Source organism: Meriones unguiculatus, chromosome 2, assembly GCF_030254825.1.
Source record: "Meriones unguiculatus strain TT.TT164.6M chromosome 2, Bangor_MerUng_6.1, whole genome shotgun sequence".
In the NCBI taxonomy this organism is placed as follows: Eukaryota; Metazoa; Chordata; class Mammalia; order Rodentia; family Muridae; genus Meriones; species Meriones unguiculatus.
Genome location: NC_083350.1, coordinates 179375757 through 179401855, shown reverse-complemented (window position 1 = coordinate 179401855; position 26099 = coordinate 179375757). Strand labels below are relative to the sequence as shown.

General features: G+C 37.4%; 1 protein-coding gene across 1 annotated transcript in view; it reads left to right on the top strand.

The window, feature by feature from the left end:
- Nucleotides 1-345: 345 nt before the first annotated feature.
- Zbbx (zinc finger B-box domain containing) overlaps nt 346-26099 on the top strand; it is a 110438-nt gene continuing 84684 nt past the window's right edge. Inside the window, exons 1-5 of the mRNA XM_060378442.1 lie at nt 346-403; nt 8710-8824; nt 13731-13844; nt 16543-16633; nt 25918-25966. Coding sequence (XP_060234425.1) covers nt 8757-8824; nt 13731-13844; nt 16543-16633; nt 25918-25966 — 322 coding nt within the window. The 5' untranslated portion in view covers nt 346-403; nt 8710-8756. The remainder of the gene's footprint in view (nt 404-8709; nt 8825-13730; nt 13845-16542; nt 16634-25917; nt 25967-26099) is intronic.

Below are 26099 nucleotides of genomic sequence, written 5' to 3'. Positions count from 1 at the left end.
CTTTAATTTTCACCCATATGAATTGGGCCTTTAGGAGGATGAGCTGAGTGGTACGAGTAGGGATCTGTGATCCTTGCTTGCAGTGCTGTAGCAGAGCAGTGTATGCGGCTCAATCAAGGCTGAAGCCAACTGAACCGATCCCCCCACCCCCAACACACACACACACAAACACACACACACATACACACGCCTTAAACTAAACGTGTAGTTTAACTACACTTTCTTTCCCAGGACCTTTCCTGTCTCTCACATATCACAGACTCTTTTCCGCCCTCTGCAGGTGGACAGTGACAGTAGCAAGCCCAAGCATTTTGGTTGCTATGGGTACCGATGTAACGCGGTGACCAAGGAGATTAATGCGGAAGCCAAAAGGCAGCAGCAGCCGCTGCAACAAGGGTCGCAGGTGAGTTGGAGGAGAAAAGGCGCATACAGCAGGGGGAGGGTGAAAGGTCTTGAGGGTAGGACCGGGCGGCGAGCTCCACGTGCGCGGTACAGACTGTGGAGCAGTAGGTGAGCAAGAAGACCCTGGGGGAGAGCATCGGTCGGTCCTGCAGGCATTTGCTGAACCCTTGCCACGTCAGACTCCTGGGCTTCCAGGCACGTTTCCAAATAAAACAAGCTGATGTCAGTACAGACAAGAACCAAGGGTGAAGTCCAGAGAGAGAAAGACCAGCCTCCGTCAGTTACAGCATTCTTTTCAAATGATCATCACTTTCATCCGTTGAAGTCACTGGTGCCCCATGAAGCGTGTAGTTACAGGAGAAACCATCTCACGTAATTCCTTTACATCTTTCCTTCTGTCTTTCTGTTCTCATCTCCCCACTGCCTCCTTGAACTTCAGTCCTCTCAAGTAAAGGCTGGCAGGGTAGGAGAGCCTGGTTCCAGAAATATCTGAGGCAGTGGATATTTTATTCTTTATTTTATTTTTTCTCTGCTTTTCGTGGTATTTTTTAAAGAAAATATGGGTATTAACAGTGACTTTTTGCAAGTCATATTAAGATATTTTGTGGAGGTGAAGCTGTATAGGATTAAAACTGTAAATTTTGTGACCATCGTAATCTACTCTCTTTTCTGACTGCGCACAAACTGGCCCTGACTTGACTAACATTGCCAGTTGTATTACTAAGGAAGTAGTTGAAATTACTTCCTCTCTTTTCTTCTTTCAGGACAGTTAGTATTTCTTGCAGGTATTTTATTTGATTATTTTGTGTTTTTACTTTCTTCATCAGAACAAATATTCAGAGAGGATTGCTGTAGTGCTTACCTGTTCTGTACTTTAGACTACAAATAGAGGTAGTTAATATAATTTGTTGCTTGCCAATCAATATCTTGTAGTAGATGTGTAAAAACACACACACACACAAATTGTGGTGGCAGGGTAGAGTTAAAAGTTTTCTTCCTAGATAAGATTGTGCAATAAGTTTAAAAGTAGTAGAAAATGGAATACTTAATTTAGCACATTATTAACCCAACTATGAGATATGTAGATACTGTGATCATTGATGAATATGCAAACACAAATAAAAGGATGCCTCTCAAATACCTGGGCTACTTCGAAAATAGCACCTGTTAAGCAATTATGCAAAATAGAGACAGTAATTGTAAATGAGCCTCAAACATAGTTTCCAAAGAAATTGTTTCCAGTGGAGGAAATGGTAAGGGAGGTGGCCTTCAAACTGGAGAGTGAATAGAATAATGGAAAAATACAAGAGACTGGAAGAAGGTGATGCATAGTAAAAAATATTAAGTGCTAGGCAGAGTCATTGGGCCATATTTATTGTGGTATAGAGAACTCAAGTATTTATTTCAGTGTTCTCTCTCTCTCTCTCTCTCTCTCTCTCTCTCTGTGTGTGTGTGTTTAGGCTTTGTTTAGGGTGTTAGACTTGTTGGCAAAAGGTTCTGACTGCTTCGCCATCTAACTGGCCTTGGAGAACTAAAGAAGCAATTGGACACTGGAAAGGTGTTCCATGGTATTTTAGATATGTCAGTATAAAATTTAAAGTATGTAATCTTCTAATGTGTGAAACATGATAACTAGGGAAGGGGAAAGACCCTTTACCAATGAAACCTTGGGTTTATTTAGATATTTAGATTATTAATTTGACTTAAAGATGTTGAGTGTAAAGATGTAGAACTGTAAATAAATTTAAAATCTTAAGAGCAACTGTCAGAACTAGTAATAGAGCAAACAATATAATAGTAATTGTGGTTCTTGTACCATCCTTGCATGCTTAATTTTCTAATTACTAAAACAGTCATGGGAAAAACAGTTGATGATATGAGACTAAGTGTTGATGATATAACGTTAAAGCTGTTGGTTTCTGAAAGTTCTAACTTAAAAATGTAATAATTCCATTGTTGCTTGTAAACATGTAAAGTTTTTACTTGGCATTGAGTTAACAACTATTGTTAGTTTCTTTTATTATTGTTTTTTTCATAAATTTTAAAGGCAACTAGGGAAGAGCTTATCTCTATAAAAGTACTCATTATTTAAAAGAGTAATTTGAAATTTGACTCTGGTCAAATGCAAAGTGTAGGTATCTTAAAATCAGTATGTTTTCCTTATCATTTTAAATCTGAAAGTGTTCTAAAAGACTATCTTGCTTTGATATCTAAATACAAATATTCCAAGTTGTTCAGAAAATAATTGGTACAGAACATGAACCATTGGGGTATGTGTGTATCATTTATTAGCATGGAGTTTTGTCTCATCAGCTATACTGAGTTGATAAAAGACTGCCAAAGACTTGAAGTCAAGCTATCTGCTCGCACATAGGCTCTTAGCCTGAAGATCATGAGTGATCACTTCATCCCTTACAGCGTTATGTTAAATCTTAAAAAATTTAACATTATTTAATACATATTAATACCAGAGATATGGAAATTCAAACTTAACATTAGTTTAGTAAGTTGAGGCAAGTATTTTTACAATTGATTTATCTTTTAGTTAATCTGTCGTTATTCCTAAACCAGCTGTGTATTCAAATCACCACATAGCGACTAGGATTTATTTAGTTAACCTGGAGCAAATATTGGGCAATAGTTACTCTATCCTAAACTTCCATTTTTTGTTTTACATTTCTTTCATGAGTGTCATATTTCCAAATATTGTATTAAATAATATGACCTCAAAGTGTTTAATTGTCCCTTTAAGATTCTAATAATTGGACACTTTAAAAATACGTTCTAAAGCAAGGAAAAAAAAAAAAAAACACCTAGGAACCTGCTACAGAGGGCTTCTGAAAGCCAGAAGAAGAAAACAGGAAACAACCTAGGAACCTGCCACAGAGGGCATCTGAAAGCCTCTGCCTTGCAGACTATCAAAGCAGATGCTGAGACTGATGGGCAACTGGTGGGCAAAGTGAATGGAATTTTATGTAAGAAGTGGGAAATAGCAAGAGCTGGAGAGGACAGGAACTCCACAAGGAGAGCAACAGAACAAGAAAATTTCTTGGAACAGGGAACTTCTCAGAGACTCATATTCCAACCAAGGACTATTCATGGAGATAACCTAGAACCCCTGCACAGATGTAGCCCATGGCAGTTTAGTGTCCAAGTGGCTTACATAGTGATGGGAAGAGGGATTGCCTCTGACATAATCTGATTGGCCTGCTCTATGATCACCTCCCCCTGAGGGGGGAGCAGCCTTACCAGGCCACAGAAGATGACAATGCAGCCACTCCTGATGAGATCTGATAGACTAAGATCAGAAAGGAGAGGAAGACCTCCCCTAGCAGTGGATGTGGGGAGGAGCATGCATGCAGAAAGGGGAGGTAGGGTGGGAGCAGGAGGGGGAGGAGGAAGGGACTAATGGGGGGATACAGAATGAATGAAGTGTAATTAATAATAATAATAATAATAATAATAATAATAATTTAAAAAAACAACTTTGTTTTTAAGCTACTTAGCGGTAGCTCTTAAATTTTAGGATATAAGGTTCTCTGAGTCATTAATAAACAACTAACCCAGAACATGTTCTCAATTATTGCAAGGTTCAATTATGTGTTCATTGATGACCTGCTGGCCTTATACATCCAAGGATAGCTATGAGCACAGTCTAGATTTCTAAGCCTATATAAACCACTATGAGGAGCTTTAGGATTTCTGTTGTGTCTTAATTACATGGTTTTTGAGTGCTAACTTTTTGTATTATAACATTGTTTCTCAAGGTCAGAAGCCCAGACAATCCCAATGGAGACAGCTGTTACTCAAAGTTCCCATTCTACCAATGGAACAGTGCTAAGTTCTCTGGGAACTTGGGATACTTCTTAGCAAGTTTTTTTTTTCCTAGTGTCAGGCATCACTGAACATTTTGTTCTTCCTTCTGTGGCAATAGAGTGACTGCATTTCATTTCTAAAATGAGAAAAATATGTAGAACTAATTATCAACCTGTAATACTAAAACCGGGATCATATTGCATTCATATGTGTAGGTGAAATGGGAGTAGGGGACAGAAAACTATATAAACACCACAAGCAGGTGAACAATATATGTGTGGGTAGCTTGCAACCACATATAACTTCAATTCTAGTATATCTGATGACCTCTCCAGACACTCAGGCATACACATATAAAATAAATAAGTAAATAAACAAATCTTTGCAAAAAAGATGTTATTTGTACCCTGTAATTTTACTTTGTGCCTCAAGCTTTCTGCTTTGCTATTTATGATTCAGACATTGTTATAGCTTTGCTGTCCTGAGAAAGATGACTAATTCTCTGTTGGCTTTCCCTAAAGAAATAGACAGAATAGCATGACTCGCCATTATAATCTTTCATTTTTATGCATACAATAAATTGGCTTATGTGCATGACTTGATAAACATTTAATTGAAAAGAAGCCTCACTAACTGCATTCAGTGAGGTGAAGTGCCCTCTGCTATGACTGCTTATTGGTTAAGTCACATTATCATCAGAGCTGTAAATCCAAATCATTTTTTTTCTAATGAGATTAACAGACTTCTCTCACTACTTTTTTTATAGATAAAGATCAATCCTTGTTAAAGAATTGCTAAAACAGTTAAACTTCCTGCATATACACATGCCTGGAAGTCTGTATCACATGCAAATCCCAGTGTGCAAAGGAAACTGGGGCAGCACAGATTATTTTGATTATCCAGAAACATCAGCTCTGGGGATCCTCTTGCGTTATCGTTTGGTTGATAATTACAAGGCATTAGCTTTTATAAAGTTATCAAGTGGGGATAAGAGACCAGAAATTTGATTTTTTGATTACCATCAGAAACAGGAATGGAATGTAACTTCTTGTCTGGGAGTATTTCTAAAAGAAACTCTCTGTCTCTCTGTCTATGTCTGTCTCTGTCTCTGCCTCTCCATCCCTACCTTCTTTTCCTGTGTGTGTGTTCATGTGTATGTGATAAATATGTAGGTTTACTCACTACTGTTAATTATATTGCTCTATCATTTCTCCACACTCAGATTGAGCTATGTGCTTGTTAGAAATGTGACTCACTTTGCAGACAGATTTAAGAGAAACATTCCAATTATTTTTTGAGCAGGGTTTTTCTGCATAGCCCTGGATGTCCTGGACTCACTTGGTAGACCAGGCTGGCCTTGAACCCACAGAGATCCACCTGCCTCTGCCTCTTCATGTGCTGGGATTGCAGGTGTGCGCCACTGTCCTGGGCTCCAAAATCATTGAGATGGTGATCACACTGTTGATATTCTAAGACAGTTCTGCAGAGGAAGAAGCTGGCAAATTGATTTGAGCATGTGGATTTCAATGTGAGGATAGAGATTTCTGTGATGCTGTTGGCCTCCTTAATTCTTTGAGCAAACTTTCCATTTTCATCATCTGTTGTTCTCTCAAAAATTTTCACCAATTCTTCCTTTCTGAAGTTTAAATTTGCCATGCTTTAACTAGGCACTGGATGCTACTGGAGTTGTTGTTCGTTGTTAAGACTAGTGGTCTATTACGCAGAAGACCTTGGATTTGATCTCCGACATTGGAAAAACAAAACAACTGCCTTCAGTCTGTCTCTGAATCCAGGCATACAACACTGTCCACACATTCTGAACACCACTGAAAATGGGACTGCCATTAGTTCCATTCAAGAACTCCCCCCCCCCTTGTAGTATGTATTGCAAGATATTTGGTCACACTGTGAACCCTAAGATTGTATTGTTTACTGGAATAACCTGTTTCTCGTTATGGGTGTGTAGCTCATTCTAACAGACACTTTTTGTAAATTTATTTATTTTATTAATTACAGTTTAGTCACTGTGTATACCACTGTAGCCATCTCCCTCATTACCTCCCAGTCCTACCCTTTCTCTCTCATCTCTTCCCATGCCTCTCCCCAAGTCCACTGATAGGGAGGTCCTCCTCCCCTTCCCTCTGACCCTAGCCTATCAGGTTTCATCAGGACTGGCTGCATTGCCATCCTCTGTGGCCTGTTAAGGCTGCTTCCCCCTTCCTCAGGGGGAGGTGACCAAAAAGCAGGTCATTGAGTTCACATCAGAGACATGCTCTGTTCCCAACTAGGGAACCCAATTGGAATCTGAGCTGCCATGGTTACATCTGAGCAGAGGTTCTAGATTATCTTCATGCATGTCCTTGGTTGGAGTATCAGTCTCAGAAAATATCCCTTTGCCCAGATATTTTGGTTCTGTTGCTCTCCTTTTAGAGCTCCTGTCCCCTCCAGATCTTTCTATCTCCCCCTTCTTTCATAAGATTGCCCGCACTCTGCCCACTTTCTGCTTGAGTATTGTAAACAGAATTAAATAAAGGTGACCCGAGGTCAAGAGGTAAAACAAGCAACTAGTTGACAGGGAGTGAACATAAGAAAAAACTGCAGGGAGTGAGAGGAAGTCAGGAGGATGGATAGAGAGTTTCACAGGGTGGAGAAGGGAAGGGCATTCAGTATGAGCGTTTCTGAGACAGTGTTGGGGAGGATGTGTCTTTCTCCTTTGGGGATGTCGACTGAGAGGTCAGCTGGGTGCTTTCATCATCTCTCTAGCAGGCTTTCAAACCAGAATCCAGCTCCTAAGTCTTCATTGGTAAAATCAGTCCACTGAGATTGAGATTTTGTTAAAAACAACTGATATCCTTATCTATAAGCCCTTCTTGCTTCTAAACTCTTAAATGCTAGTCAGCCTGAGTCCTTTCTTGCATCATGGCTTTAAGTTTTATGGCCTTATTATTTATCCTTTATTATTTGGCTTTTATATGGGAGTTTATATGACCTTTTTGACTCTAAGCCATTTGTGCTCAGAAAACAATCTCCTTAGGCCTTGACCCTTTCTACCTCTCAATACAATGCCATGAATATATCAGAGTTAGTACATATTTCCCGAGGTCCTGCAACACAGCATTAAATAGTTTGGACATTTAAGACTGTGGTCCCTGCAGTATTTTTTAAAAAAAGCTTTCCATATTTAGAAAAAAAAAAATTTGAGACAGGATCTTAGGTAGCTCCGGCTGTCCTTGAACTCATTGTATAACTATGGATGACCTTGAACTTCTGACTTTCTGGCTTTTGCCTCTGGAGTGTGTGGACAACCACATCTGCTTTAAGTGATGCTTGGGCTCAAATCCAGACCTTTACACATGATAGGCAAGCAGTTTTCCAGTGAAATCTCTCTCTAGGCCTGAATATTAACAATTTTTATTACTATGGAACAAAGTAGTGGTCCATATGAATGTGTAGTTCAGCATTACAGAGTAAGTTATTTTAAAGTCATATGTATTTGAGAGACTGAAAAAAATTATTCTGCATAATTTAATTTTCTGGCTAACTCAGAGTTATGGGAAGAAATCTTTGTATTTATTTTTTATTGGTCAGTTGTTTTAATCAAGGAGTGTTACTAAATACATACATACATATATAATATGTGTGTGTATACATGTATATCTCTAACTATCTATCATCTATCTATCTATACGCGTGTGTATGAGACTATCAGAATGCTTTTGGACAATTATTACTTTTTGTGTTACATAATATATATTACAAAGGTATTTGCATTGTGGCTCAAAGTTTATTTTCATTCTTCAGTATATTAAGCATGTTTTATAATTTTTAAATAGGGTTTTAGTACCTGATATTTATGCACTGTGAAAATGTGAATACATTTCAAGAAATGTATATTTCAATTATTAGTCAAACTAATATGTCATCAAGAAATGATATGGTTTTAAGAGGCTGAGGTCAAATATAGCAAATGTTGTGAGATACATTGCTTTTGAACTTTTGTAACCTCTTAACTGTAGAAAGAACCAGAATACATGCTTTCTTTACGGAGAAAACTGGATTCTTTACTTTTAATCAAATGCTTTCCTGTTTTGTTATCTCTCTCTCTCCCAGATGCCGACTTTGATGTCGTCTTCAGTTGTCTGCCCTCATGCCTGTCTTAGTCTGTAATTTACATAGATACCAGTGAAGTTTCAGTTCTGTCGAATGTTATATTTATGTAACCTATATAGTATACATAAGTACACGTACTGTATATTTAACATACAGCCTTTGAAATTTTCTCTTCCTAAAGATAGCGATTTTGAACGTTTTCCTGAGGGTTGGGCTAATGGATCAGTAAGCACGTGCTTGGAATTTTGGAAGCCTTAACATCGATTTTCAACATTGCACAAGCAAAGCAAAATAGCAAAGACATTTTCCTGATGTATCGGTGGCTTAGAATTTGCAACTGTTTCAACTCTGGGAGTAGTAACTCTTTTTGTTATTTTTCAGAAGTTTCTGAAACTACAAAAATATAAAGACAACATTAAGAGACAATCATGAACAGCAAAGATTTTGTAGTTATTCCCTGGGGAAAACCTGGACATTCTGTAAAACTAAAATATAAGTAAGTATATACATATTTTAAAAATAAAATATGTGCTAAATTTTTATGTGTTATAAATAAAACTTTTTTAAAACAGGAGTTAAGTAAAAACAAAATTTCATAAATATTTCCATTTTTACGTTGCTATTTTTATCTACAACAGTCATTTTAATAATAAAATGGTTTATAAATTTAAGGTTTATAATAGTTTTCAAAATTAGTACTAAAATTATTTAACAGTAATTGGAGTGTAAAGTCATAAATGAAATTTTGGATTCATTAACTATTAAAGCAGTATAAGGCAAAGTTAAATTTTTTGACCTTCATTTAGTGTTAATAATTTTAAAAGAAGTTAAAATTAAGGGGTCAATTAGGGTCAGATATATTTGAACATGTACACTATGTTGAAGAAAAAATTCCAGAAATGGAAAGAAATGTTCTAAACAAGCTTGGAAATCTATCCAGGCAAAGCCCAGTACTTCCAGGTGTAATAAGCATCAGTTCTGCGTAACGTTGGTATTTTGTAGCTTCCTATAGGTGTTAAGGGGATGTGTTCACTGTTTCCATTGGAAATCACCCAGTGTGTATGGAAGTCTTCTCAAGGACTAAGCCAACCAGGATGTGCTCAGAACATGCAGCCCATTTAAAATTCTACTTTCTGAGTTTCCTAGCTCATATCAATGCCCCTGTAATTATTTTATGTCTTCAGAGTTCTTCATAAGTTACACTGTCTTCACTTCTAGGTCACTGGGTGTAAAAACGTTACGGAAACTGAAAAAGGTTACAGAGGTGATGCTATCATACTTAGGTGTACTGTTGTTTGGCTGGTTATGGAACATATCAAGTTGGTAGTGCCACTGCTTTGATTTTTAGAAACAGAGAAAGGGATGCGTAATATTTTACTGCATCAATGTTTTATCTCTGTGTCAATACCTTCAAATCATTCACTGAAGGCATGTCTATCAGTTGTTTACATACTCTGAGAGCAAGTGCTGGCCTAAGAGGGAAGATAGCAGGGTTTTCTTTCAATGGCTGGCAGTGTCCTGTGATATGTGGTTTGACAAGTGAACTCAGGGCCTGTCAGAACACAGTGTGTGTGGCACAGGTAAGCAGATCCCCAAGTTCTATAGGAGGGATACAGTTACTGTTGGTCGTTGAAACTTTTCCAGATGTACATACAACGTAAACCTTGTCTTTAAGACATAGTCAGTTTGCTGAAGTGTAGAAAACATAGTTGTAGAGACAGAACAAGCCTAGGTAATAACTCATGGGCATGTCACGGTAAGACTGAGATCTATCTTCAGAATGGATTAGACACTGCCTTTTGCCCCTGTGTCTGACAGACGCACCTGTGATTCACAAACTCCCAAGAGTGAGAGAGAAGAGACACACTATTGTTCCTTCTTCATCATTTCCTTGTTTCAAGAATCTTCTGCGTGGCATTCTTATCAGTGGTCTTTCTACTGTCAGACACTCTGCTGCTGGCAAACCCCAACATTTCCCCAGTATCCATCGCCTTTCAGTCTTAGCTGTCTCCTTTATAGTTCATATGGTCTTTCCAGTGCTGGCATGGTGTCCCATAGGGGTTTTTCCTTCTAACCCGGGCTCTTCCTAAAGACTCTTTTATTTATTTATTTATTTATTTATTTATTTATTTATTTAGTGAGATCTATAAAACCAAGCATAAACCATGCTAACTTTTCAGACATAGTTTTTTATTTTCAGTTTTCCCATTTATCAGCCACAGTTGGGACTTTGGAAACACTGTGTCTTCTAAGAAAATTAAATGGCTCTCATGTTTGTCCTTTGGAAGCTGGAGGTGAGGTGCTGTAAGCTCTTGAAACACTGAGTATGAGCATCACCAGGAGATTAATTTTGAATCTTAGCCCTGTTCATCTACTCAGAGAGTTCTAGTTAGGAAATCACCCCAGTGTAATCCTGCCTGTTTAAGTTACTGGCCTGGGATATTTTACATTTGCCCTTTGTGCCCACTTTGGTTTGTCACCGACTTCTGGCCAGTCTACAAGTCTAGTTACAAGTCTATTTTCCTGTTTTTATCAAGCTGTCATTTTCCTTCACATTGTCTCTCCTCAGATTAGCATAGTCACAAGTTTTGATTACTGGTGCCATTTCTTAGCTGTCTTGCTTCTAAGCCTTCTTACTTCTAGTTTGAGTGCCAATGGTACCACAGAGTGATGTTTATAAACACAAGCCTGATAAACACAAGTCTTTATAAACACAAGTATCTTTTAATCCTGAACAGCTTTGTTGTTCAGAAAAGATGACTCCCAATTCTTGGTCATACTCCCAGGGTTTTTAATGATCTGACGACCAGCCACCCAGCCAGTCCATTTCTTGATGTTTTCCCATTTTACACTTAAAGAATTGCAAAAGGGACATTCCAGATCCTTGACTCGTATGTTATCACTCCTCTGTCCACACTTTTCTTTCCTCATGGAACACTGTTCCCACCACCTCCCTTTGCCTGGCTAACTTCTTTAATACTAAACATCTTAGCTCAGACTTTGTTTACTCCAAGAAATACTCTTAGTCTGGGGGCAAGGTGGGTCCAGGTAGTCCTTTCCTCAGTCACAGCACAATCATACTGTGCCTCAGTGAATTTCCTGCCTGCTTGTACCCTTTCTGAATTGGAGGCTACATGTGTCTTGCCTCCTGTCACCCTTCACAGTTCTTGTGGGTAGTGAGGTGAACCTCACCCTTTGGATGTGAGTCAAGTCACAAGTCTCTCCCTCTAAAGCCAGCTCCTGTGGACCGTTTGCCAGCTATTGCCAATTACTTTGAAACACCACTGTGGATTGTTTCCACCTGAGGACAAAAACATGGTGAATTCTCTCTTTAGTGAAGCCTTGCCACCTCTGTACATCTAATATCCATTATTCTCTAGTATGGGTCTGGCCATAGTATTAAGGGAAAGTTTTAAATTCATAACAGATAATGAAACCTAGACACAGATTGGCTTCTAGCTGTAAAATAGTCAGGATCTAAGGCTAATAGGAGGGGGAGCTTCACGTTCTATGAAGAAAATCTTTCAGGGCTGTGCAGTTGGCTCAGTTAGTACAAACATTAGATCTGAGTTCAGTTCTGAGAAGCCACATAATAAAAGCTGGGCAAAGTGTTACATGCTTATAATTCTAGCGCTGGGCAAAGCAGTGGCAGACAGAACCCTGGGCTTCTCCGGCCAGTCAGTTGATCCTATTTAGTGAGCTTCAGGTCACTGAGAGGTCTTGTTTCAAAAAACAAAACAAAACAAAAAACAAAAAAAAAAAGGAAGGGAAGAAGGAAGGGAGAGAGGGAATGAAGAAGGAAGGAAGGAAAGAAGAAAGAAAAGGAAGGAAGAAAATAAACAAAAGGGTTTCAAGCTTCCAGTCCAACAGAACGAGTTTCTGTACAAAGAAGATACTTGTTTTAGGCTGAAGACTTACTCAGCAGGAAAGTCCCTACCTAGCAGGTACAAGGCTCCAGGTTTAACCTCTACACTGCATTAAGTGAGTGAATGGATGGATGAATGAAGAATGATGACAATTTTAATTACTATGCTTTGAACTATGTGATATAGTAAAGCAAGTGTAAAGTTTACTATTTTCTTCTATTTGTCAAAGATGTTTGTGTATATATAAAACACGGCTAATGTATAAAGCAAATAAATACTTTTAAGCTTTTAGATTTGAAGAGACACATTGCTTAAAGAGAATATTAGTAGCAGGCAAATGCTGACTTTAAAATATCTTTAAGTGTATAGATTTCATTATGTTTATCATATCTTATAGGTCTATATAAGTGAGTATATCCCATGTTTGTGTTTCTCCTTCTGGGATATTTCACTCAGAATGATCTTTTCTAGATCCCACCATTTGCCTGCAAATTTCATGATTTCCTCCTTTTTGATTGCTGAGTAGTATTCCATTGTATAAAAATACCACAATTTCTGTACCCATTCCACCGTTGATGGACATCTGGGTTGTTTCCAGGTTCTGGCTATTACAAATAGAGCTGCTATAAACATGGTTGAGCAAGTGTCCTTTTTGTGTACTTGAACAAACTTTGGGTATATACCTAGCAGTGGTATAGCTGGGTCTGGAGGAAGCACTATTCACCTAAAAAAGATAATCAATTGAGCGGACATGGGGTAAGATGATCAATCCTCATTTAGAAAGACAGATGGGATGTGCATTGAACGTATGACAGGAGTCTACTGAGCGCATCTGAAAGACTCTAACTAGCAGTGTTTTCAAAGCAAAGACTCATGACCAAACCTTTGGCAGAGTACAGGGAATCATAAGAAAGAAGGGGAGTTAGTCTGATGGGGAAAGGATAGGAGCTCCACAAGGACCAAATATATCTGGGCACAGGGTCTTTTCTGAGACTGACATTCAACCAAGGACCATGTATGGATATAACCTAGAACCTCCACTCAGATGTAGCCTGTGGTAGCTCAGTAACCAATTGGTTTCCCAAAGTGAGGGGAACAGGGACTATTTCTAACAGGAACTCAATGACTGGCTCTTTGGCCTCCCCACCCCCGAAGGGAGGAGCAGTCCTGTTAGGCCACAGAGGAGGGCTTTGCAGCCAGTCCTGAAAATACCTGATAAAACAGGATCAGATGAATGGGGAGGAGGTCCCCCCTATCAGTGGACTTGGAAAGGGGCACGGTGGAGATGAGGGAGGGAGGGAGGGAGTGGGAGGGAATGAGGGATCAGGACACGGCTGGGATACAGAGTTAATCAAATGTAACTGATAAAAAAAAAATAAAAAAAATATCTTTAAGAAGGGCATAGGAAGCACATAAGACATGCCATTGTTTAGACCTTATAATAATCACAGTTTAAGAAAGGATGTTTCTATGAAGTTTGCTTGCTTTGAGGTGTGTTTCCTTAACCTAAATGACTACGAAATCTTATATCTTTAGACATGCTCAGGAACTGAAAATGGAGAAAATTCAGCTAGAACTAGAGAATCAAAAGATGGAAAAGAAAATACAAGAGTTCCAAGCCACATGGAACAAAGGAAGAGAAGATATTAAGTGAGTGAAAGTGTCAGAGAATTTTAGAAGAATAAACAATATTGCCTAATATTATATTATACTGATTTAAAGATGCTATTAATTTAACTGAATTACATAAAGAACTCTTTTGTATAACTTCTCTTAAACAAACATTTGATGGGTTGATGACACTTAACTGTTCCTGAGGACTAAGGAATATTGAATTCCGTACTTTTGCTTTTTGTGCCACTTACATGAATCACATGACTTTTTAAAATTACCAAGTCTTCTGTTTCCCTTTAAATTTACTAGATTTTTTTTTGTTTTTATAGTTACTGCTTATGATAAGGTCCCCAGTGACTTATGTCCTGGAGTGTAGAGGAAATCAATGCAAACTTGATTGTTTGCTATGAAATTATGCCAATCAAGATACCACAAAACCCAGCTGATGTTTAGGGCGTTGTTCTGCAGAGTACATCTGCAGGAACAAGTACGCTCTTTTGCTTATCTTAGAATTATTTAAAATGGAAAATCTTTAATATGTAAAACATTTTAAGCAAATAATAGCTGATATTCTAATTTTGTTGACGAAATCCCCTTAATACTGTACTTGTATATTGCAAAGTGCTAATTTAATTTTCTTATAACACTAACAAGTAACCCTGATATATGGCAAAAGGACTGACAGTTATATGATAAAAAATGTTTAAGTCTATGCTTGCAACCAGACCATTTTCTTGAACAATTAATGATTACAATTATTTTCCCACAATATTCCTATCTTTGCATCAATTTTGGAGAGGGAGAGGATGTGTGGGCGTGTTTGATGTCTTTATAAATGAGTTAATTTAAAAGTTATGAAAATAATTCATACCACAATAGTTTGGTCAATGCTCTATCCACATGGGCACATATTGAAGTATGCCATTTTTAGTGGCTTTTCAGTATTTTGAGAATATAAATGTCACTGTGAACCTATGTTCTTCAACATACACCTGCTTTTATTCAAGAGCATCTTTGGATAAATTCGCCTGCCATTTCAGATTCAGATGTATGTTCATTTTATATTGTAGTTGTCATGGATAAATGGCCTTTCAGAAGTTTACAGTCTCCTACAGAGAATAAGACTATACATTCCATGTGTATTTGCTTGTATTAAATGTCAACAAAATCTCTGTATATTAAATTTAGGTCTTTTTGGTCTTTAAAGTGATAAGCATGCAATATCCAAAAAGTTCTTTACCAATCATTGATGTATAATCAGACATACATTATAGTCTCAGTATATTTATTTTTAGAATTTGATCATTTAAGGAATTTGCATGACATCTATACTTATGTCATACAGATGATCAGGTATGTCTTTCTTTCTTAACCTTAATGATCAGTAGCCTTCTCCTTCTCTTCACTGATGATGCTTTTCTTTTACTATACCGTTTTTTTGAATGCTGGTATATGTATGTGTGAGTGGATGCAGTGTGTGTCTGTACATGTGCTGAGAAAAGATGGAAGAGTTTATTAGATACCCTGGATTTAAATTTACAGGTGATTGTGAACTACTAGATAAAATACTGCACATACGTGAATATGCATATGCATTTATGTTTGAGCATGTGGAAGCCAGATGATCTCAGGGTGGATCACTTGGGTTTTTTGTTTGTTTGCTTTTTTGCTTTTTTTTTTTTTTTTTTTTGAGACAAGATCTCTCACTGGCCTAGAACTCACCAAGCAGCCAGAGAGCCCCAGAAATCTGTCTCCACCTCCCTAGCACTAGAACTGTTAAGTGTGCACCACCATGCCCAACTTCCCTGTCTCTGTCCCATCACCCCCCATACCCCCAAAATTCTGTGCATCAAACTGAAGTCCTCATGTTTGTAAATCAATAGCCTTTTTAATGAATGATCATTTTCATTTGAAAATTGGGGATCCTGTAATCAGTTCCCAGGAAAGAATTTTTTTTTTTTTTTTTTTTTTTTTTTAGCTGTGGAGCCTTTACTAGATGGTTTTTTAAAACATTCTTTAACTAGAATGAGATTTCAGAGAAGTAATATTCTTTGCTAAAGTCTCACTGAGTGTCACAGGCAAGGTGAAGACTTGCCATCTATTGACCAGGAAATGGAGGCCCATTGTTTTAACTTCAGGTTTATTATCTCTGTGACATTGGCAAGGTTGTCTAGTGAAATCTGATTCTTTAGTTTTATATCCTCAAAAACGTCTTTTTCTTTTTTTTTTTTGGGGGGGGGTGCTCAATGAATCCCTGTTTAAGCCTGTCAAATGAAAAGTTGCCTTCTTTGTCATCTGTGCTATTTTCCATGTGGGACATTGTTTAAAGTCTTTACAGATCTACCACCTGGCAGATATGCTATAAAGGGTACAGATTTGTGTTCTTTTCCCCTTTTTTATTTGTGGATACTGTTTTAAAAACTGCATGACCCAACCATATGTACAATTTTCTATAAATTAGTAAAAGCTAGTCATTGTAAATACCAAACAATAGAATTCTTCATCTGCGTTTGAACATTTTGATTTTAGTCATCCCTACAGGAAAGTTACAACTATAGAAGAGCGATATGTAAAGTGATGCCCTGGTAATAAAATGAGACATTGTTAACATCTCATTTCCAATTTTATCATGCTTAACACCTCAATTTTTGCTTCCGCAAAACAGGAAAATGTTTGTTTTCATTAAAAGGAGGAATGTTTGCAGTAACTGCATTTTGGTTTATGTGTGTTGAAGGGAAAATGGATATCACTGGAAATCTGGAAAGTTGAGCAAATTGAGTAACCAGTCATACATGATGTCACAAAGTAAAACGAATGCCACTAAGGTAAGAAAGATGCCATTTGCCAAACAAAAGGACAAGGATTATGTTTCATGGCTTTGCATTCACTTCCCATACTGAGGAATCCACTGTTCTGGGATACAAAGCAAATAAATTGAAATAATCATAATGACAATAATAATGAATGCACTATTGCATTAGTAATTTCAGTTTAGGCTCACCATATTTAGTTACTGTGGGGCTTTATTATTTCAGATATGCTTTGTTTGTTATGCAGACTTTTTTATTTTTTTAACGAAATATTTAAGAAGATTTTAAAAAATTACTTTGAGGGGAAATTTCCCATTCTGTCTTCCTTTGAATTCCAGATACAATCTCTCCATTCATTTGACGTTTAAAGGATATAAAATACAATGCCATTGTTCTATATTAAGGTGAACATTAATATTAAATGATATGATTTCATGTTATTTATTTCCTTAATATTGTTGAACTCTGCTTCAGTAATAATTACTCATACACTCTTGGTCTCATGAATAAAGATGTTCATGGGAAAATCTGCATGACAATTCCCAAGCTACAGATTTTCTTTATCTCGACTGTGGATTGTAAAATGTAAAATTACATCACATTTATGATAGCAGGCAGGTAGGTGTTTTTATATAAGGAATTCTTTTTCTCTTGATTTATTTGGTACAAGATTCATGATTTCATGAATTTTAACTTGCACAGCATTTTATTTTTATATATCTGTCATTAAACTTTCATTGGGTCATTTGGCACCTACAAATATCTTACTCGGCACTTCTGTACTTTTTTTGCTTCAGAAAAATCATTTCATTATAGAGTGCCATCCCTGTTGTAAGGCAGAATTCTTTCCTTCTGGGGGTTAAAAATTTATAAGCTGTTTGGAACTGGTCATTATCTTTCCATAGTGCTGTCATGTATTGTGTTTCAGATATTACTGTAAATATGTTAAAATTTTTGGCTGTGAGTTGTTATGGTACATCACACTTGTAACCTTAGCACTCAAGAAGTTGAAGCAGGTATCAGATAGAAGGGGAGGAGGTCCTCCCCTATCAGTGGACTTGGAAAGGGACAGGGAGGAGATGAGGAGGGAGGGTGGGATTGGGGTTATGAGAGAAGGGGCTACAGCTGGGATACAAAGTTAATAAAAGGTAACTAATAACAAAAATAATTAAAAGAAAGAAGTTGGAGCAGGGCAATTAGCATGAGTTTTAGGCCAGCTTTGTTATGGCATGAGACTCTGAGTCAAAAAAAAAAAAAAAAAAAAAAAAAAAAAGAAAAGGAAAAAAGGTGGCTATAATCAGCAAACATTTGATCATGGATTTTTATAAAATGGTATTTTTAAAGTGCCATTTTGGACTTTTAGTGGTTTACTCTTTGTTTTCAAGGAAGTCCTCATCTAATCTAGGAAAAAAAAAAAGCCAAGGTACATCAAATATAGTAAAAGTCAATATAAAACATTTGTAATAAACATTTTGTGTATGAATAATGTGTACTTGCGAAATAATAGCTTAGTTAACAAGTTTACCTAAGGAAATATTTGAAGAATAAGTCAAAATCCTTGCCTCCACAAACATCATAATTCTAAAAGAGGGCAAAAGTGGAAATGTGGGGAGGTTCATAGAACGAGGAGGGCAGAAGTTCCTCATCCTAGTCTCAGGTATGTTGATTCATTTCACTTGATGAGGAAGATTTTCTTCACTTGTAGAGCTTGATCACTCAGATTGAAATATTATAAAAGTGATTTGTAATAGTTTTTCTTGTCCAATTATTTTTTTGTTTGTTATTAACAGAGTATAAAGCAAATAGGCTATACACAATTTTGACCATGAAATACAGCAGGAAGGAATAGACTTTGAACGATGACTTCCTATGTATAGTCTTCCGTTTATTTATCTGCATAACAAGCTGCAGCACATACATTACACTGTTGACTGTGGAAATTAAGGAAAAGTTAAAGAACAATAGAAACAGATTATTCTTTTCTACTTCCCAGTCACTGTGTGAGATGTCTGCATTGTTTGTGCTTGCTGCTCAGGGAATCAGTGGGCTCAGAGGCATAGTGGTACAGACATAGTGAAAGGTTATAAAAGGACCATAGAAGTGATATGAAATGAATCCAAATTAAAATAGAGACAGGAATTATGTGAAGAAAAACATTACACCAAAATACTGTGAGGAAAGAGGGAATTCAAAAGTACAATAGATAATATAGGGTTTATAAAGTAGGAGGGAGCTTAAACAAAGAAGAGTCTGTGGTATGAGTTTAGGATTTTGTTTGAGTTCTCATGTGATAAGCAAAGCTGAGTAAATGTATCTCTAAGAATTTACATAAACAAGAGAGATATGAAGACTTAAACCCAAGGAAAGCCGGTGTGTGGTGTGTGGTAGCCCTCAAAATTTAATATTTACTCAGGATATTTTATGCCAGCTGGGAGCTTATCTTTGTTGGCTTTTTATCTCCGCAAGCACTTATATCTCCCTGGAGTCAGTTTATAATTGTGGTTTCACAGATGAAGTAATTTCACATCAGAGAAGTAAACTGATTTGCTCAATGTCAAGCATCAGGTTGTTAGATTTGTTGTAAAATAATCTTCCAGTTTTCCCGTGTAGAGAACCCAGAAATAAAAGAAGGGCAGGCAATGGAGCCAAAGCCTCAGAATTTCATAGAAGATTAAAGGGAAGGAGAGCCTTTTTTGAACATATTGGATGCTGGTGACATCTAATGTGTTGTGTTATAAAGAAATTTCACTTCAGAGCAGTGGTTCTCAATGAGATAATTTTGTTTTCCTGGAGACTGTTCACAATGTCTTTTTTTTTTTTTTTTTCCTTTTGGCACTTGATACCGTTAAGAGAGGTTGTCTGGTTTTGATGAAGATGTATAATAGATCAGGACCAAGGTTGCTGCTGAACTTGCTACAGCATGCTGCAGAACCCCTTGGTATCAGCTGTGCGGAGGGTGAGAGACACAGTATTGGCCTTATAAATTAAAATTCTGACTCGTTTGGCTATCTCTGTGCTCTTAGGCAAACCAACAACCTTGAACCTCTGCTATGCATTCTTAAGACATTTGTAAAGTTTAGTCTTCTAAGTCAGGTAAGAGATGATATATTTGAACCCACTTTGAATTGTTACAATGTTTATCTATGGAAAATGAGAACATTAAAAGCCTGAAGTTTAATTATTATTTTTTTCCTAGATAACTTTTTTATAATTTTTATTTTTATGTTAATTATGGGTTATTTACTTTAATTATTGAGCTGTCATTAGATCAGTGTAACAGTATACTTCAAAGTATTTAAAAATGGGAAAATGAGACAATGAAAAAATATACTTTGCTGAACACAGGAACAAGAACACATAAAGGTTCAGAGTATCAAAGAAATAGTTAAGTTCTTTGGGGTTTGGAGAACTCAAGTCAGCCACTCTACTGGCTGAGAAATGGAATGCAGGTAAGGGAGAATTTGAAGATGCAGATGACAGAAATGCCAGCAGTTGGGGCTGTGGTCTATGAGAAGGTGTTTCCTTAAAGAAACTGGGGAGACTGAATTTCCTGTACAACGCACAACAGGGGAAAAACAACACAGGTGGAAATAAACGAAAATCCTAGAGATTGGGACTGACAGGTGATACAGTACAGTAAAACAGAACTTCAGCTCTCATAGAGTTGACAGAATCTGCTCAAATGAGGTACAGGAAACAGGACAACTATGAATTCTTTGTGTTTTTTTAATTAATTTTTATTTTTTAAATATTAGTTACATTTTATTAACTTTGTATCCCAGCTGTAGCCCACTTCATCTCCTCCCCGCTCCTTTCCAAGTCCACTGATAGAGGAGGTCCTCCTCCCCTTCCATCTGACCCCTAGCTTATCAGGTTTCTCCAGGACAGGCTGCAATGCCCTCCTCTGTGGCCTAGCAAAGCTGCTCCTCCCTTGGGGTGGGGGATGGGGAGAGAAGTCAAAGAGCCAGCCATTGGGTTCATGTCAGAAATAGTACCTGTTCCCCTTACTAGAGTACCCACTTGAATACTGAGTTACTATGGGCTATATCTGAGCAGGGGTTCTAGGTTATATCCATACATGGTCCTTGTTTGGAGAATCAGTCTTAGAAAAGACCCCTGTGCCCAGATATATTTGGTCCTTTTGGAGCTCCTGTCCTCTCCAGGTCTTACTAACTCCCCCTTCTATCATATGATTCCCTGCACTCTGCCCAAGGTTTGGTTATGAGTGTTAGCATCTGCTTTGATACACTGCTAGGTAGAGTCTTTCAGAGTTCCTCTATGGGAGGTTCCTGTCCTGTTACTTGTTTTCACCTATTTCCAATATCCATTTGTCTCTCTAAGTGAGGATTGATCATCTTATCCTGGGTCCTCTTTCTTGTTTATCATCTTTAGGTGTACAGATTTTGGTATGTTTATCCTATCTTATAGGTCTTGTATCCACTTATAAGTGAGTCTATACCATGTCTGTCTTTCTGCTTCTGAGATACCTCATTCAGGATGATCTTTTCTAGATCCGACCATTTGCCTGCAAATTTCATGATTTCCTTGTTTTTAATTGCTGAGTAATATTCCATTGTGTAAATGTACCACAATTTCTGTATCCATTCCTCCATTGATGGACATCTGGGTTGTTTCCAGGTTCTGGTTATTACCATAAAACTGCTACAAACATGGTTGAGCAAATGTCCTTGTTGTGTACTTGAGCATATTTTGGATATATGCCTAGGAGTGGTATAGCTGGATCATGAGGAAGCAGTATTCCTAGTTGTCTGAGAAAGCACAAGATTGATTTCCAAAGTCGCTGTACAAGTTGGCATGCCCACCAGCAATAGAGGAGGGTTCCCCTTTCTCCACAACCTCTCCAGCATGTGTTGTCACAGAGTTCTAAGCTATTCTGATGGGTGTAAGGTGAAATCTCAGGGTCATTTTGATTTGCATCTCTCTGATGGCTAAAGATGTTGAGGATCTCTTTAGGTTTTCTCTGCCATTCTATATTCTTCTTTAGAGAATTCTCTGTTTAGCTCCATACCCCATTTTTTAATTGGATTGCTTGATTTATTACTTTTTAACTTCTTTAGTTCTTTATATATTCTGAATATCAGCCCTCTGTCAGTTATAGGTTTGGTGAAGATGTTTCCCAATCAGTAGGCTGTCATTTTGTTCTGATGACAGTGTCTTTTCCTTACAGAAGCTTTTCAGTTTCATGAGGTCCCATTTATTGATTGTTGCTCTTAGAGCCTGTGCTGTTGGTATTCTGTTCAGGAAGTTGTCTCCTATGCCAATGAGTTCCGCGCTCTTCCCCACTTTTTCTTCTAACTGATTTAGTGTATCTGGTTTTATGTTGAGGTCTTTGATCCACGTGGACTTTAGTTTTGTGCAGGGTGATAAAAATGGATCAATTTTCATTTTTTCTGCATGAAGACATCCAGTTGGACCAGCACCATTTGTTGAAGATGATGTCTTTTTTCCATTGAATGATTTTGGCTTCTTTGTCAAAAATGAAGGATTCATAGGTGTGTGGATTCATTTTTTGGTCTTCTGTTTGGTTCCATTGATCTACCTTTCTGATTCTGTGCCAATACCGTGCAGTTTTTATTACTATAGCTTGAGATCAGGGATGGAGATACCTTCAGATGATCTGTTGTACAGGATCATTTTGAAAATTGTTTTTTTTTTTTTTTGTTTGTTTGTTTCTCCACATGAAGTTGAGAATGTTTCTTTCAAGGTATGTAAAAAGTGTGTTGGTATTTTGATGGGAATTGCATTGAATCTGTAGATTGCTTTTGGCAGAATGGCCATTTTCACTATGTTCATCCTACCTAACCATGAGCATGGGCGATCTTTCCAGCTTCTGATATCTTCTTCAATGTCTTTCTTCAGAGACTTGAAGTTTTTTTTTTTTTTTTCAAACAGGTCTTTCACTTGCTTGGTTAGAGTCTCCCCAATGTATTTTATGTTATTAGTTGCCATTGTGAAGGGTGTAGTTTCCCTGATTTCTTTCTAGGCCTTTTTACCTTTGGTATACAGGAGGGCTTCTGATTTTTTTTTTTTTTGAGTTAAGTTTGTATCCAGCCACTTTGCTGAAGGTGTTTATCAGCTTTTGGGGGTCGCTCATGTATACTATCTGTGACTAGTGAAAGTTTGATCTCTTCCTTTCCAATTTGTATCCCCTTGATCCCCTTTAGTTGTCTTATTGCTTTAGCTAGGACTTCAAGTACTATGTTGAAGAGATATGAAGAGAGTGGGCAGCCTTGCTGATTTCAGTGGGATTCATTTAAGTTTCTCTCCATTGAGTTTGACTATGAATTCTTGAGAGTGATGGTTTGGAGGAACAACTGTGGGAATCATGACTGGTGTTTAGCAGTAATTATTGAGCCAACTGCTAAGAAGTCATATGTGTTCATGGGGGTTATTAAGCATGGGGTGCAGGAAACCCCATAGCATTATTTCATCACAATAGAAGGTAGGAGGGAGAGCTAAGAGTAGAAGAAAAGTGATCATGTTTATCACTGAGAACCTCTGTGTTTGGGAGTTTGAACACATGGACATGTAGAATCATGTCTAGTTGCAAGTTTTGGTCACAGTGGTGGGGCAACCAGAGGAATTTAGGTGTTAACAACTGCCAGAGTGTTGGAGGATCCTCAGTGCTTGATGTCAGGTATGTGGGTACTGGAGTATTAATTAGAAATGGGATAAAGAGAAATACTCAATAGATTCTGATGTTTGGGCAGAAGAGGAACCTAGACATGATAAAGACAGTTAGTGGGTAGTGGATATCTTCAGGAAGTGAATTTGCTTAGTGATGGTGGTGGAATAGTACCCTGGGTAAAGGTTGTAGATCTTCCCTCTCCCCAACCCATGCCACTGAGTAAAAGCAAGTAAGTAAATCAGGACCCAGTTGGTCTGGGAAAGTGCTTCAGTTGGAGATGCTTACTTAGCATGCAGGAAACTCAGGGCTTGCTCCCCAGTGCCTCATAAATGGAATGAAGGCACTCATCCCTTGGGAAATGGAGCAAGTGGATCATCAATTCAGGATCATCTTCAGCTACATAATGAATTACAGATCAGCTTGCCCAGCCCAACCCAACCCAAAAAGTAATCAATGATAAAGCTCCAGAAAGGAACTAGTTTCTATGGATATTATTTCAGACAAGCTTTGACCTCTCCCCACCCCAAAGCAGGCTCCAATTATTGTGAACATCAGGGTGGAACATTTTAGTACAGAGACAAAGTACAAATAATTAAGTACATTTTTACACAGGATTCTATGGAACCACAAGGGGGTCTTTGTATACAGATAGTAAGCAGAGGTGGAAAATTTTCAGGAGGTGGGATGTGCATGGAAAGCATTGAAAAAGTGCCTTCTGGGGGCACTTGGGATACATAAAAGTACTGGTGCAAGGTTGCAAGTATTTGTGATGTCTGGATACAACTGACCATTCTTATTCCACAGCAATTGCTCAGACATTACAGATGGTAGGGTCAGTTAAACTGCCCTGGCATTAGGAAGCTCTTGTTGAATGCCTTCTGGCTCAGCAATAAGTGCACTAAATTCTGGTTTCAAATACTCAGAAACATGTAAACATGCTGTCTATTTGTATCCATCTACTAACCCTGCTTTATCACTCAATTATTTTTCAAACATGAAAATCAGATTTAATGACAAACTCAATTAGACTGAAACTTGGAGCTAGCAGCCTTTTCACTTGAATATTTTCATGTAATTTGGATAACCTGAAATAAATATGGACATATTTATAGATAGAAAAATATTACTCATCGGTAACAAAAGAATTATAAAAATTCCCTAATAATTACTTTATTTCCCTGATACGTCTGCTTATCCTAAGGAGCTCATAGCAATCCTGATCACATTGCAATTCAGTCACATCATTAAGGTAATCATACTGGATAATTCGGTTATAAAAAGTGAGGTTAAATTATCTGTAACTTGTATAACATTGCCAACTTAAAAAAAATAAAAGTGTGATTCATATAAAAGTTGATTATTTCAATTCTATTTTCTTTTCTGCAGTGTTTGGGTCAGAAAACATCTGAACAGCTACTTCAAAGAATGTGAACAATAACTGCCTCTTTGAAGCAAAACCGCAGAGAATAATTAGGCCTAAATTTTCAAAGATGACTGTAGTTGGTACAGCCATAGATAGAGAGGGAGCCATTGTTCTCATATCTTCATGTACAAATTGAGCAATTGAGCATGCAAATTGCAAATTGAAAGCTGGGCATGAATCGGCAGTCTATGTAAATGCAGACCATCCTCTGGGCTCACTGGTGTACTTTAAATGCTTGTTTTAATAAGACCCAGGCAAACGTGTTCAGTGGGCAGGTCTCTCCTGCTGCCTCCAGTGTTAACATCCAAAGGCTCTAAGGGACTGTTTATATTGAAATACCCAGTATTGGTTTTTACTTTCTCAAGCATATTTTAGCAATCACACAGAAAAGTCAGGGATCATAAATAATACATATGATGGGTAAGACTGAGGTGCTGAAATGTGTTTCTCAAAATTGTACAAATAAGATAATGCCATTGGCTTCTGCAGTTATGTGAACAAAAGAGTTCAATAAGAATTCACTGTAGATTCAGTCAGTGCAAATACCAGTCTGTGAGCTTCAGAAGGAGGAAAAGACTTCTAAACCTTCACAATATCTGAATGGTAGTGTTTTTTTAAATATCAATTCATGCTAACATATAGTAATTTTTGTTATGCTCAAATGATATCATAAACTTGCATGAAATGGGCATCTGGAACTTTGTAAAATAAAAAAGAAAATATTCCTGGTACTTTATGTAAAATTTGCTCTACATACTGGGTATGGTGGTTCATGCTTTTAATGTCAGTATTTAGGACAATCATGAGTTAGAGGTTAGTGTGGGCTACCTAGAGAGAACCCCTGTATCAAAACCTAACAAAACCAATATATATATTATTTGAACAAAATTTAAAGCCTATATGTGCTTTTGATTCTTTTTTTTTTAATTTTAATTTTTCTTTTTAGTTACATTTTGTTAACTCTGTGTCCCAGCTGTATCCCGCTCCCTCATTCCCTCCCCAACCCCACACTCCCTCCCTGGTCTCCTCCCTGCCCCTTTCCAAGTCCACTGATAGGGGAGGATTTCAATTTTATATTATTCTCAAATATATATCTATATATATATATATTTGCGTAAGATGTTCTCAAATGGTACAACTATCTACCATTCTGTTAATAACTTAATTACTTTTTATTTGGTTAGGAGAATGTATAGCTGAAAAATAACATCTATTTTATTAATGCAGCTCTCTGCTGGAAAAGTGAAATTGAAGTTACTAAAGGAACAGACTCAAGGTAAGCAGCTTTCTGTATTATATGCTAGGCATGAGGCTCTTCACATATCACATATAATCAAATAGGGTCTTTATATATATTATGGATAAACTACAATAATTTATATAGTGTAAAGCTTCTCAGACACTGAATG